Source organism: Nematolebias whitei, chromosome 21 (genome assembly GCF_014905685.2).
Source record: "Nematolebias whitei isolate Nwh7 chromosome 21, NemWhi1, whole genome shotgun sequence".
In the NCBI taxonomy this organism is placed as follows: Eukaryota; Metazoa; Chordata; class Actinopteri; order Cyprinodontiformes; family Rivulidae; genus Nematolebias; species Nematolebias whitei.
The window spans coordinates 18,830,337-18,843,855 of NC_056518.1; the positions used below are offsets into that span (position 1 = coordinate 18,830,337).

Sequence of the window (13,519 nt, forward strand, 5' to 3'; positions counted from 1 at the left end):
GCAGAGCTGCTCCAAAGAATCTACAGATAAGCTTTCGTCCACAGGTCAGTTTGACATATGACAGATGCTTTAAGAGGCTCCATTTTTAATCACTATTTTTCTGTTTGTGTAAAGCAAAAGAAGAGCTTCCTTCAGAGCAAACACACTCAGAGGCCGCAGAGGATGAGAATGAGGATTTGGAGCTTCAAAGAGCTTTTGAAGAAATGAGAAGACTTGATGAGGTTCTGTCTGCAGAAATCTCCAAGGAAAAAGAAATCAGGCGTCAAAGGAAAGAGCTTCAAGCTGAACTCTGGCAAGGACTCCTGGTAGATACTATTTTATTACTTGCATAGATAAGTCAAAAGACAGTCTCTCATTATTTACTTACTGTTGTGTGTTTTTGTGGGATGTTGCAGAAAGAAACGAGCCACTCTGCATGTGCTTTTGAAGCTTTGAACACAAAGCATTTTTTGGCTTTAGAAGCTCACACAGGTACGTATAGGTAAATAAAGGTTGAATGAATGAATGAAAAAACTTTATGTCTAAACAATATTCTTAAAGAGTGTAAATCTACACAGAATGCACAAATGGTGCACCCCACCAAACCACCAAAAATGGTACAGTTTCTTAATGTCAACATTTAATGTTTCCCATGTTCTATTTTGAAGATATCTTGGGTTTAAGAGACTTGCAAACCATTGCGTTTATTTTTTGTTTCCATTTTACATTCCATTTATTTGAAATGTGGATTATCATTTCTATACATTAAATATGTTTTGTTACCCTAAAGGGACAGCAGAAGAAAACTTTGCACGCCTCTTTGAAACTCAGGTTCCTGACTGTGAGCAGGATGAAGACAACCTGTGCTTTGAGCAAAGTGAGTTTGAAAACCATCTAAAACAAAGAAAAAAACATGAGCTTTTCACTAGATGGCACCATAAGCTCAGGAAAGATTTGATTTCCCTCCCTGTTACAAATAGAAGTGCAGCTTGGAACTATACAGAGATGAACAACTTTGCCCTTTTGTTACCGATTTCCCAAAGAAAAGACACAATCTTCCACGTTTTCCTAAGAACAGAAGCTCAGAAATGTGACAAATTCTGCCTTTTTGCACCTCATTGTTAGCATTAGCCTCTTATTATACAGACACATTACCTTATTGGTCCTTGTCATTGTTTTATTTATGAGCATACTGTGTGTGTGTGATGCTTGGCAGGTGAAAACAGACCAGACAGCTCCACTGAATCAATAGAAGTCACTGGTGAAGACGCTGAAGACGACCTGCTTAAAGGCAGTAAATGTTTCAAAAGCAAGAATAAGCAGAAAAACTTCATCAGGAGGAACATTGAGGTGTGTTAGAGTTCAGAATGCAAAAATGCAGTCTTTCATTTTATTTCCAGTGTGGAAAATGTGCTCCAGTCGTCTTTTTTTATCAATCATAAACCTAGTAGACTAAGAAGGATGCAGACTGTGCAAATAATAATTTTTTTCTAACCTTTCTCTCTTATTTTTGTGTAAAACAATAGCTAGTAAGTGGTGAGGTGGGCCAAGTGCGTTTGACCCCTGCAGAGAAAGAGCGTCTGACTAATCTCCTCCGGGAATTAGATGAAGAGGAAGAGGACAGCGCTGAAGGCGCAGACAGAGAGGTAGGCTCACATCAAGGCTGCAGCTGATTCCACCTCTGCCTCATTTAGAAATAGCTTTTAAGGGAAAGCTACATATAAATCTCATATTTACTGCAAGTAGAATATATTTTTCTTTGCCTTTATAATAAGAAACTATTATGTTTTTCAATCCAAATTACTATCAGATCACTCCCCAAATCAGTGGTTCTAAGCCCTAGTCCTTGAGGAACACCATCCTGCATGTTTTAGTTGCTTCCCTGCTTTGGCACACCTGATTTGAATGAATGGGTGATTAACAGGCTTCTGCAGAATCAGGTGTGTTGGAGCAGGAGACAACTAAAACCTGCAGGTATGTTTTTTGAGGATCATTGTTGGGAACAATGTTGTGAGTAAGAGATTGGGGGCCCGTTGTTACAGGCTGTTCGGTCCCTATACAAGCGGTGCAAGAGTTTGGTTCACATTGCCAGTAGTAAGTCGGATCCCTTCAGAGTGGGAGTTGGACTCTACCAGTGCTGCCCATTGTCATGATTCTATTCATAAGTTTTATGGACAGAATTTCTCGGTGCAGCCAGGGGATGGAGGGATTCCTTCTCTGCTCTTTGCAGATGATGTGGTCCTGTTGGCGTCATCGTGCCGTGATCTTCAGCTCTAACTGGAGCAGTTCAAAGCCGAGTGTGAAGCGGCTGGGATGAGAATCAGCTCCTCCAAATCTGAGGCTATAGTCCTCAGTCGGGAAAGGGTTGATTGCTCTTTTAGGGTAGAGGGTGAGGTTCTGCTTCAAGTGGAGGAGTTCAAGTATCTCGGGGTTTTGTTCACGAGTGAGGGAAGAATGGAGCGTGAGATTGACAGACGGATTGGTGCAATATCTGCAGTATTACGGACTATGTACCGGTCCGTTGTGGTGAAGAGGGAGCTGAGCTGTAAGGCAAAACTCTCTGTTTAATAATAATAATAATAATAATAATAATAATAATAATAATAATTTGTTATGTGTTGTCATTGTATGTTCCCATCCAATGGCGAAATTGGTTCTCTGCATTTAACCCATCACACCTGAGATGCACTCAGGTGGAGCCGTGGGGGTGCCCGGGGAGCAAATGGGGATAGGGTGGCCTGCTCAGAGACAACACAAGATGTGCAATGACTGGGGATCGAACCTGGGATTTTCAGGTCCCAGGTCAGCTGCCCTTCCTCTACCCCATCGTGGCCCCCCAGTTTACCGGTCAGTCTACATTCCTACCCTCACCTATGGTCATGAACTCTGGATAGTGACTGAAAGAATGAGATTGCGGACACAGGCAGTTGAATGAGTTTCCTAGAGATTGGGTGAGAAATTCAGTTTTCCGGGAGAGACTCAGAGTAGAACCGCTACTCCTCCACATCGAGAGGAGCCAGCTGAGGTGGTTCGGGCATCTGGTAAGGATGCTCCCTGGGCGCCTCCCTAGGGAGGTGCTTCGGGCATGTCTGACTGGGAGGAGATCCCGTGGAAGACCCAGAACATGCTGGAGAGACTACGTCCCTCGCTTGGTCTGGGAACGCCTTGGAATCCTCTCAGAAGCGCTGGAAGAGGTGGCTGTGGAAAGAGATGTCTGGGCTTCCCTGCTCAAACTGCTGCCCCTGCGACCTGACTTCGGAACAAGCGGAAGATAATGAATGGATGGATGAATTGAAAGGGTGTTGGGAACCACTACCCTAAATATCTGAGCTAGTATTTGTCTTCCAGAATGACCCTTAAAATAGCAGTGGTTAGATATTTTTGTTTTGATGACTGCTTGGCAGATTAGACTCTCTGGCTGGAAGATTCCGACTCCTCAAAGCATTTCAGGTTATAAATCAGATGTCAGATGCCAAATGGGTTTTGCTTGGAACTCTATGCACGTTCTGGATTTATTTTAATATTTACTTCCCTCAATGAACCCCTCTCCCATTTTTCAGTAAAAACCAGAATTGAGAATCTTTGAAATTGTTGCGCAACAAGCTACAGCTGCAGTCATATTAAGGGCGTGCTGATGGAGGCTAAAGCTGGGAGAAAGAGACCTTTTGTTTCCCTTAAGGGATCATCTCAGACCACAACACCTGGAGCAGTCCCATATTTCACCTTGTACACATGCCTGCCATACTGACTTCACCTTTGTGTTGTTGTTGTCACATTAAATTAGCCTTAATAACCCCATTGGCAGCTGTGAAGAAGCCAGATTTGGCTCAGTTTGTTTGAAAGAGGGGGAAACATCCTCACCTTTAACATGCGGTTCTGTTTAATTTGACCCAGTCTGCTCTGCTTTGGTAGAGCAACTTGCCAAGGGTTTTATTAACGTCTCACTGCTTCTTTTATGATGTTTTTCTTTAACTTTTAGAACAATACTGCTGTGATTATGATGGCAGACACTAAAACTACAAATTCTGTTTTATTTTATTTACTTTTGAGCCTGAAGAGAAATTTCCTGTTATTGCGAGGCGGTACTATGAACGGCCATGATGGCGCAAGCACATTGTTTATGTCCCCAGTTTTGGCAGCGAGGCGTCTTCACTTCTTAGGACTTCTCGCTGTTCTTGGCAGAATCCCTTGGGACACATTTATCAAAAGCTGCTGCTCACGTCTTCCATCAGATCTTTCTTTTTTTAAGTGTTACAGGCCATCGTCTGAACAACTTCCACATTTCGGGGTAGCTATGGCAACTGGAGCAACAGAGCAGCTGTCAGCAAGCAGCTGTTGTGTCGTTGTTTAAGATTGTTTTCGTTATAATAATACTAATAAATTATTAATATGGCTTTAATTATGCCATTTTAAAACTAAAAGTAATGAAAAAGCTTACAGTTTAATATATTTGATCATTTGACTTTTAGATCATACTAATAATTTTTATGATTTCAATAATACCACTTTTATAGGTCGAGTGGTGGCGCAGAGGTTAGATAAGGTGGGCCTGTGATTGGAAGGTTGCCGGTTCAACTCCCTGGACTGACAACATCAAAATGTGGGTAGGAAAGGTGAATCACCCACACCTGCCTCCACCCTCATTTGCCGTACTCTGGGCCCTTGAGCAAGGCCCTTAACTCCCATCATCTGCTCCCCCATGTGCCCTAGATGGCAGCTCTCTGCTCAACGAGCAAAGCTTTTAAGTGCAGGTGTCCACAGTCTTTGGCCTCTACGGTCATGGTTCTGACTCCAGAGCAATTGGACTGATCACCCTGATTACAGACACGCAGGCCTCACACACACAAGAAAACAACCACAACCGCTGGCCTCCTCAGCGAAGGCTTAGAGGACGAGTGCATTCCTGCCAGCCGGACAGCCTGGGTTGAAATCCCTTCTCAGTCAGGTCAAACATTGAACAAGTTGGAGAAACGATGTTGATCCAGGTCCTCTGGACGGATTCTTCTTCGTTGAAACGTTTCGCCTTTTATCCAAAAGACTTCTGTATAAAAGACGAAATGTTTCAACAAAGAAGAATCCGTCCACAGGACCTAACTCAACCTGCTTAGACCTGGATTATTGAGCATCTTAAATAACATTATTGATTATATTAGTATTTAATTTTCCATAATTTTCACTGCCCTGATTACTTCATCCTATTACAGCCATTGATTGAACTTTCTAATTGTTTATCACCACCAGGGGATGATGCTGATTCCTGTTTCTCGTGGAGCTTCTGCATTGGTTTCACATGCTTTTAGGCCTAAATTTCAGCTGTTCAAATACTTCTGAGGCATGCTCATCAGCAGCATCAGCCGATGACATCATGCATTTCAATGCACACACATCGTGTCTTGTCTTCATTATATTTTTACTTTTATGTTTAGCAAAGTCTTCCTGTCTGTCCTCCAGCATACAAAACTAAATAAGAACATGTTTTTAAATTATACAGATGAAATAGGTTTGTTTGGAGAACTGGAACTAAGTTGCTTGTGCCTGTGGGAGCATATGTTTGCTTGTCTGTTAGCAAAATATCTAACGAATAAATGAACAGATTTTTTTTTACTTTTTGAAAGTAACCATGGATGTACGTCTACAAATTAATTGGCCATCACAGCAAACTAGCTTTAGTGAACAGGAAATTGACTATACAATAGTCCCTCGCTACTTCGCGGTCCGTTTTTCATGGACTCGCTCTATCGCAGTTTTCAAAGTAAGATTGGACATGAGACACAATTGGCTGATTGATGGATGAGCCAAACGATGGGCATGGAGTTTTTATTTAAAATAAATTATTTTAAATTATTTAGCACCTGTGTGCAGCCCAAGCTGAAGGAGAAGCTTCCTCGCAGCTGATCAGCTGATCTCCGCCCTGCAGCGGAGAAGTGGGCGTGGCCAAGAGAGCTGACAGATGGCAGAGAGCTCAAATCATGACATTCTGTGCTCTTTTAGAGCATTTAGAGTTTAGAAACATTGTTCAGAATATTGCAAGAGTGTGGAAAGGCTTTAAAATGCCTTTAACGGGCTTCAGGGTACAGATCCCCCATGATAAATGAGGGACTACTATAATTCAGTGAATTTTTCAGAAATTGAACTACAATTCGATGCAGTAGTAGCTGAGAGGCCTTCACTGCACATCCTCTGAACACGTGCCAGAAAATATTGTAGGCTTTTAAGATTTGGGATTTGTCTAGTCCATCTCATCACTGAGCTTTCATGTTTTGCTGTTTGCTTCTGCCAGTTTTTAATTTTTTTAATTTTCCAGCACCCCCTTCTCCCCAGTGAGCTGAAGTTACAGCTGTGTTCTTTGTGGAGTTATGATCAGATTTGGCGTGGTGTATTCCTGCTAAATCTCATCTCACTTCTTTGTTGTGGTGAGCTCACCATGTACACAGTACTTCCCGTAGGAATTATGGGGAGTATCACAGAAAGTTAAAGACATCTGTCAAAAGCTGATTCGAAATGTGTCCAAAATACCACGAGCTAAAGACAGACTACACTCCTCTGATTCAGGCTTCACTGTCATAATATTATTGAGCATTGTAAGTAATTATCAGTCATCTTGTTTAGGTTGCCACAAAGTAAAGCAGTTTTGTACTTCAAGGACCACACAGTGATTTACTCTACTCATGTTTTTCCAGTCTTCGTGGGCTGCGTCAGTCTTTACAGATCATGTCTACACCCCAGAACCCTCTGATCTGGAGCAGCTGATAAAGATTGACTCTAAAATTTGCCTTCTTCCTGCTGATGACTTCAACTCCCTGCAAAGTTCTTACACAAGCTTAAGCACATCTCAGGTGAGCATCCAGAAGGGCTAACAAATGATAAATCTGGATATTTTTTATTATCTTTCTTTTTTTTTTTGCTTCATTGCTTTAGTTTTATTTTATATGTGATACTTTTTAGGCAGAAAGAAGAACACAGTCTCCAAAGCTGATGACCTAATTCATAATTTCAAATGAATTAACGAGGATTTTCACCTAAATTTATTGGTTTATAGCTAAAACAATTAGAAAACCTACTTTTAAGGAATGCAGCTTGATTTTAGTTAAAAATTTCATATGATATAAATGAGAGGAAAAGATTTCTTCTCCACTGGGATGGAGAAGAAACCGATTTTTCATCAAGAAATGCAAATAGCTCCTACAGTTCTTGATTTTGCACACCCTCTTTATCTTGTTCAGGGTCGCCGGGGTGTTGGGGTTCTGTTTTAAGAAGATAATTTGTTCAGACGCTCCTGAATGAATTTTTGTTACCTAATTTTCTTCCATTCCCACATTTACATCGTCTTCACCAGTCAAACGGGATTTTGGAACGGCAACATTTCTATCTTTTCTTCGTCTGTTCTTCATCAGTTATAAAACAACTTATGGACAGAACTTTTCCTCATACGCAAATTTCTAAAATAAGCCAGTTGGTGAACGCCACACCTGTTGTGGCACTGATTAAAAAAAAATTACAAATAAAAGGACCGCACACCAAGTCTCTCCCAGAAGTAGTTCACTTCAGGTCAGTAGCCATAAATCCTTAAAGAGGTCATAAAAGAAAATATGCTTTTGTCTCGCAGTTACCTTTTTTCTTGGTTGGAAGTTTAAGTTCTTAAAAGAAACCATTTGAACATCAGCTTAGGAACCAGTTTGTGTTCCTGCTTATTCCAGGTATCAATAAGTGCAAAAACTGCTATCATTTTTCTGCTCTAACATCTCAGATTCTTTTTCACCACTATAATAAACCATACCTAAGATTCCTAATTTTCCAGTCTCTCCTTTACTGTCTGTCTGGCTCAGATTGATCAAGAGTGTGCAACTCAACGCACCTTTTAAAGAATCTGACAGAACTTAAACTTACCGTATTTTCCGGCATATAAGTCGCAGTTTTTTCCATAGATTTGTCAGTCCTGCGAATTATACGCCAAAGCGACTTTTATATACGTTTTTTTTCCATATTCATTACTCAATTTTTGACAGATGTTTTAAATTTTGAAGCACTGCAACAGCGAGTCCTCCCGTGTGCGCTCTCATCACTCAGCTGGTGCAGGCGGAAGAACGCTGGAGAACTAGTGGCTCCAGCCTTGATGGATGGATGGCGCTGCACCGCCCTGGTGAAATGAAGCTGTTTGGACCATTAAATAAACGCATAGTAAACACGATGGGTCAGCGGTGACGCGTAATAAATGTGACTTATACATCAAAGTGACATATATGTTTTTTCCTCTTCATGATGCTTTTTTTGACCAATGCGACTTATACTCCGGAGCAACTTATACGCTGGAAAATTCAGTACTCTGTTTTTAGAAGTCAGACTTCCATTAATAGTTTTCCTCGCCTGCACAATCACTTAAGTTTTAGCTTCTGAGTCCACAAGTCTTTCACTTGAGCCTGGGAAGTCCAGTCAACCAGGCCTGGTAACAGCTTGGATGATGCCACAGAGGAGAGCCCCCCCCCCCCCCCCCCCCCCCCCCCCCATCAGACTGTAATTACAGAGCTGCTGGACACTGAGGAGCACCAACTCTAGAAAAAGAACATCCCTTCCCCTTTCATTTAGAGAAACAGTATTAACTCGCAGGACTAGTTGTCCACAGCCATCCATCTACTGGCAGCAATTCTATTTAACTTACATCTTTTTGGATAAAGCACGTATCAGAACAGTTTAACTTTTTGTTGCAAACTCTTTAAACTCGATGGCATGAAAAATCCAGTCATAAATCTGCGCCGTGATTTCATAAAGCTCATGATCAGTGTTTGTAGTAGCAGGTCCATGTGAGTCATGAACGTTTTGGTTGGGAAAAGCCTTGTTTTCTTTCCCTTCGCCTTTTCTTGGCTTCCTCCGTGATTTCTGATGACGGGGAAAATCTCAGCTAGCTAATGATCTGGACTGAACTGGTAGAAACAAATAAAGAAACGAAATAAGCGCTGCTTTCCTTGGATACCGAAATAGTGATTTTTGTCAACATAATTTTTCCTGCATTCTTCATTCCTCCCTTTTCTCAGGCTTCAGCTGAACGAAGCTTTTCTTGTCTTTAAAAACACGTGTTGGTTTGAAGCATTAATGTACAGTACACCCCTCCTACTGTAACACTGTGTGGTAATGGCTGCACCACCCAGTCTGGGGCCAGCAGAGAGGACTCTGCCAGAAGAGTCTGCTGATGTTGGTCACACGGGTGTTTAAGTGCGTGCATGCATGTATGTGCGTGTGTGTCTCACAGATTACGTGTTCATACGTTGTTTTAGACGTGCGGCTGAAACTAACAATTGGCGTTATGGTTTTAAGTCATTATCACGAGTTTGATTGCAACGCTCATAATCAGCTCTCTTGGTTACTCCAGCTGTGTTTTGTTGTGCAATGGTTGGGTTTACATTTTGATGGGAGACCATGAGGTCATTTAGTCATATTATGTGGTTTCTGATGAGCACTCATGATTGCAACTCCAGCCAATGTTAAGTGAGAGAACAGAGCTTCGGGCAGAAAACGCCCTTTTGACCAACACAATGTGGTCAGTTTGAACATCTTTAGTCCAGTCACGTAATTAAAGCTTTGGGAAGCGCTCATCCTGTTGTACTGAATGTTAAGTATATATTGTATTAGTTTTTTCTTGTTAAAAAATCACAACATTCTCAATTAATCCATTTTGTTCTATTCAGATTGCTCAATTTATTTGCTAAGTGGCTATGCGTTTGTGTCCTTAGTAACATAATTTTTGGATTATTCAGGGGGTTAGTGATATCAGGCTCAGTAGTGTGACAGTACTTTTTTAAATTTTGGTTTTCTTTAATTAAATAGTTAGCTTCCATCTTCTCTTATCCCATTTTATTTGTTTAAACAGAGCATTTCATATTTTTGGTATCTGAACTTTAATATCCATCAATCATTCACCCTTTTACCATAAAGTTATTAGAATTATCAATCCATAACTCATTTTCTAAGTTGTTTATACATATAGATATGCAAATATAGCCCCTCAAACATAAAGTAAAGCTGTTCTTCATGTTCTTTCACGTGAAATTCAGGACCATAAGAGTGACCCAGATAAACTGAGCTAAGACTAAACATCTGAGCTAACCTAACTTTCAGTATTATAACTGTTTATGTTTATGCTTGTGCATTGTCACATTCAAAATTTTTAGAACATTGATATGGACAGTAAACATGGTCCAGTTATTGATGGGGAAGTTAATTACACCTTTTTTATAATGATACTCATTACTGTGTAATATATTTTACACAAAAGCAAACAGTTGATTTGTTGAATTGGGGGAGTTGGCCAAGTATAAATTTGTCAGTGGCCAAATTTTCATGGCTAAACTTGGTCCAATCAACTGAGAATAAAAGATTTTGGTCTTTGGTTGGGTTGTGTTGGTATAAAGTGACTAGTGTCAACTACCGTATTTTCCGCCGTACTCGTCGCACCACCCTGCAAGTCACATCAGTCCAAATATGTCTAAAAAGTGTAAAAATCCATAAAAATGTCACTTTGCCGTGTACGTCTCATCTATTATGCGTCACCACTGACGCGTCGCGTTTGTTACGTGTCAGCACTGACAACCTGGAAATGTGGGCCAGTGTTGTGCCAAAAATCGATGGGCTGCCAAATGGCGGCCACACGAGTGTGCACAGGAGGACTTTAACAAGAATTTAACAAGATTAACACTTAAAAACAATTATTTGTTTGCTCGAAATTATAGTAAAGGTGTGTCTCAGTCGAACTTTTGCTTAATAAATGCACTTTGACCGTCAAATCAGCTGCATTTGAAAAGTATTCGCTGCCTCGGTGCTCCAGGAGCACGCAGAGAGAGGAAAAAATGGAAGGAGGAACGCTGCTCGTTTCTTCGAAATTTAACAAGAAAAGCACCTAAAACAATTATCTGTTTACTCTAAATTATAGCAAATGTGTGTCTCAGTTGAACTTTTACTTAATAAATGCACATTAATGGTCAAATTAGGTGCATTTCGCCAGGTCAGTGCAGCTGGTTTGACGGTTGCTCAAGCAGCGAGCAGAACGAAGGTGGGGAGACTGTGGCAAGCTGATTGTGTCATTAATAGCTGGTGAAGATTCTCAGTCATCCAGGACATGGTAAATTCAAAAAAGTTCAAGACGAAAACAAGAAAGTATAAATCTAAAAAAGTTCAATCTGGTCCTCTGGACATTCAAAAAACAAAACAAAACAAAGCTTTGTTTTGTTTTTTTGAATGTCCAGAGGACCAGATTTAACTTTTTTAGATTTTTCTACCTGGATTATTGAGCATGCATCAGGATAAGAAAGTATAAAGTATAATAAATAAAGTCCAGTTGTTTTTGTCTTGAACTTTTTTGAATTTGTTATTATAGCCACGTTTACGTATTACATGATACAACGGCATGCCTTACTGCTACTACTACTCTGCTGCCGTTTAGTCTGAAAGTGGTACTGTTCAATTTTTTTTTCAGTCCGAATGAATGAAAATGGTCATATCTCAGCCAAAAATGAGTTTATAAATATGGGAAAAAATCCATAAATACGTTACGTCGGCCTATAAGTCACAGGGCATGTAAATTATGCAACAAAAAAAAAAAAAAGAAGTGACTTATAGGTCGAAAAATACGGTAATAGTGCTCCTTAGACAGACAAAAAGCACATTTTTTGACACATTTGTGATCTGATCAGATACAACTGCTACCATAGTGCACATTAATAAATACATGAATACTGGTTGTAACTTTGTGGTGTCAGAATATGATACACATCTTGCTGTGTTAAAGCTGACCTGTTAGTTGACATCTGAATATGGTCCTCTGGAAACCAATGGCCCCATTCAAAGGATCCCCACCCATCAACTCATAACCACAAATTACCCTGAAATTCATGTTTTTGTATTAAGAGCAAGCTACAAACAGCAGAGGCAAATCCCTCACAGAAAGCTCTTCATATCAAGCTGGAAGTTTTCTTGTGCCACTGATTCCCATTTCTGAGGCAACTTTTGCCACTTTCACCAAACTGTTTTTTGCACCATTTGACCAAAATATAAATCTTTAAAAATACCCTTTGCCTTTGTCCAGTGCCAAAATCAACTACATCAATCACATAATGCTCAGATAGGCATTTTATAAAGAATGCTAAAGATGATGGGATTTGATGAGTCATGTTTTTCCTTAATATTGGAGAAGTGTACAGGCGCGTCTCAGAAATTTAGAATATTGTGAAAAAGTTAAATTCTTTGTCAATCATTTCAGAAAGTGAAACTCATATTTTACATAGATTCATTACACAGTGAAATATTTCAAGCTTTTATTTCTTGGGATTTTGATGATTATTGCTTTCAAATAATGAAATACCTAAATTCAGTGTCTCGGAAAATTAGAATATTCCACAGCCAGCTTTTTGTACATTTGTCAGTGTGGGCAGGAGCCAAATCCTGCTGGAAAATAAAACCAGTATCTCCGTAAAGCTCGTCAGCGAAAGGAAGCATGAAGTCTCTAAAAATGTCCTGGTAGATGCTGCGTTGACTGTGGACTTCAGAAAACACAGTGGACTAAAACCAGCAGAGGACATGGACCCAAACCATCACTGACTGTGAAAACTTCACTCTGGACTTCAAGCAACGTGGAATCTGGACCTCTCCTCTCTTCCTCCAGACTCTGGGAGCTTGATTTGCAAATGACATGCAAAATTTACTTTAGTCTGAAAAAAGGACATCGAACCACTGAGCAACAGTTCTTTTTCTCCTCAGCAGGTAAGACACTTCTGACTATCTCTGGTTCAGGAGTGGCTCGACTTGAGGAATGAGACATTTGTAGCTCATATCTAGGAGTTAGTCTTCTGATCAGGGTGTGACACCAGGAGTTTACAATACTGAACCTCTTCACAATATTCTGATTTTCCAAGACACAGAATTTTGGTTTTTCTTTATCTGTAAACCATAATCATCCAAATTACAAGAAATAAAGACTGGAAATATTTAACTCTGTACAATTAATCTATTTAAACTATGAGCTTCACTTTCTGAAATGACTGACTTTTTTTATTTGAACTCTTTCACAATACCAGTAATTATTTTTTTTAGATGCATCTGCACATCGTGTACCTTGGGCACTGCTTTGGTTATCCCACTTTCTCATCATATGGAGAAGATAGTGTGACCATTGCAGCATGGGGAACCTTCTGCTTGGTTTTTAGATTCCTGTGGATATTTTGACATGTTTCTGTAACTTGAACCGTGTTGCAGCCCAAGTATGTACAAATACAGCTATGCTATTCCATAGAAGCGGCGGCCTTGGTAGGGTGATTCGCTTCAAGTAGAAAGTCAAGATAATGCAAATGCTCATAATCTGTATTCTCCACATTATACTTCTAGTAATTGTCTAATTGTATTGTGTTGCCCCAACAGTTCAAACGTAAAAGATCTGCTCATATTTTGGTCCCTGATCTCAGACTCCAGACCTCAGAGCTACTATAGTGTCACAAGGGAACCTACACAACATTAAACAAGTGGTTTCAATATCGTAACTGAGGTGTGTACATGTAAT

General features: G+C 40.2%; 1 protein-coding gene across 1 annotated transcript in view; it reads left to right on the top strand.

Moving 5' to 3' along the window:
* fsip1 (fibrous sheath interacting protein 1) overlaps positions 1 to 13,519 on the top strand; it is a 35,030-nt gene that overhangs the window by 582 nt on the left and 20,929 nt on the right. The window contains exons 2-8 of the mRNA XM_037694771.1: positions 5 to 44; positions 115 to 305; positions 396 to 471; positions 770 to 856; positions 1,196 to 1,329; positions 1,506 to 1,625; positions 6,660 to 6,815. Coding sequence (XP_037550699.1) covers positions 5 to 44; positions 115 to 305; positions 396 to 471; positions 770 to 856; positions 1,196 to 1,329; positions 1,506 to 1,625; positions 6,660 to 6,815 — 804 coding nt within the window. The remainder of the gene's footprint in view (positions 1 to 4; positions 45 to 114; positions 306 to 395; positions 472 to 769; positions 857 to 1,195; positions 1,330 to 1,505; positions 1,626 to 6,659; positions 6,816 to 13,519) is intronic.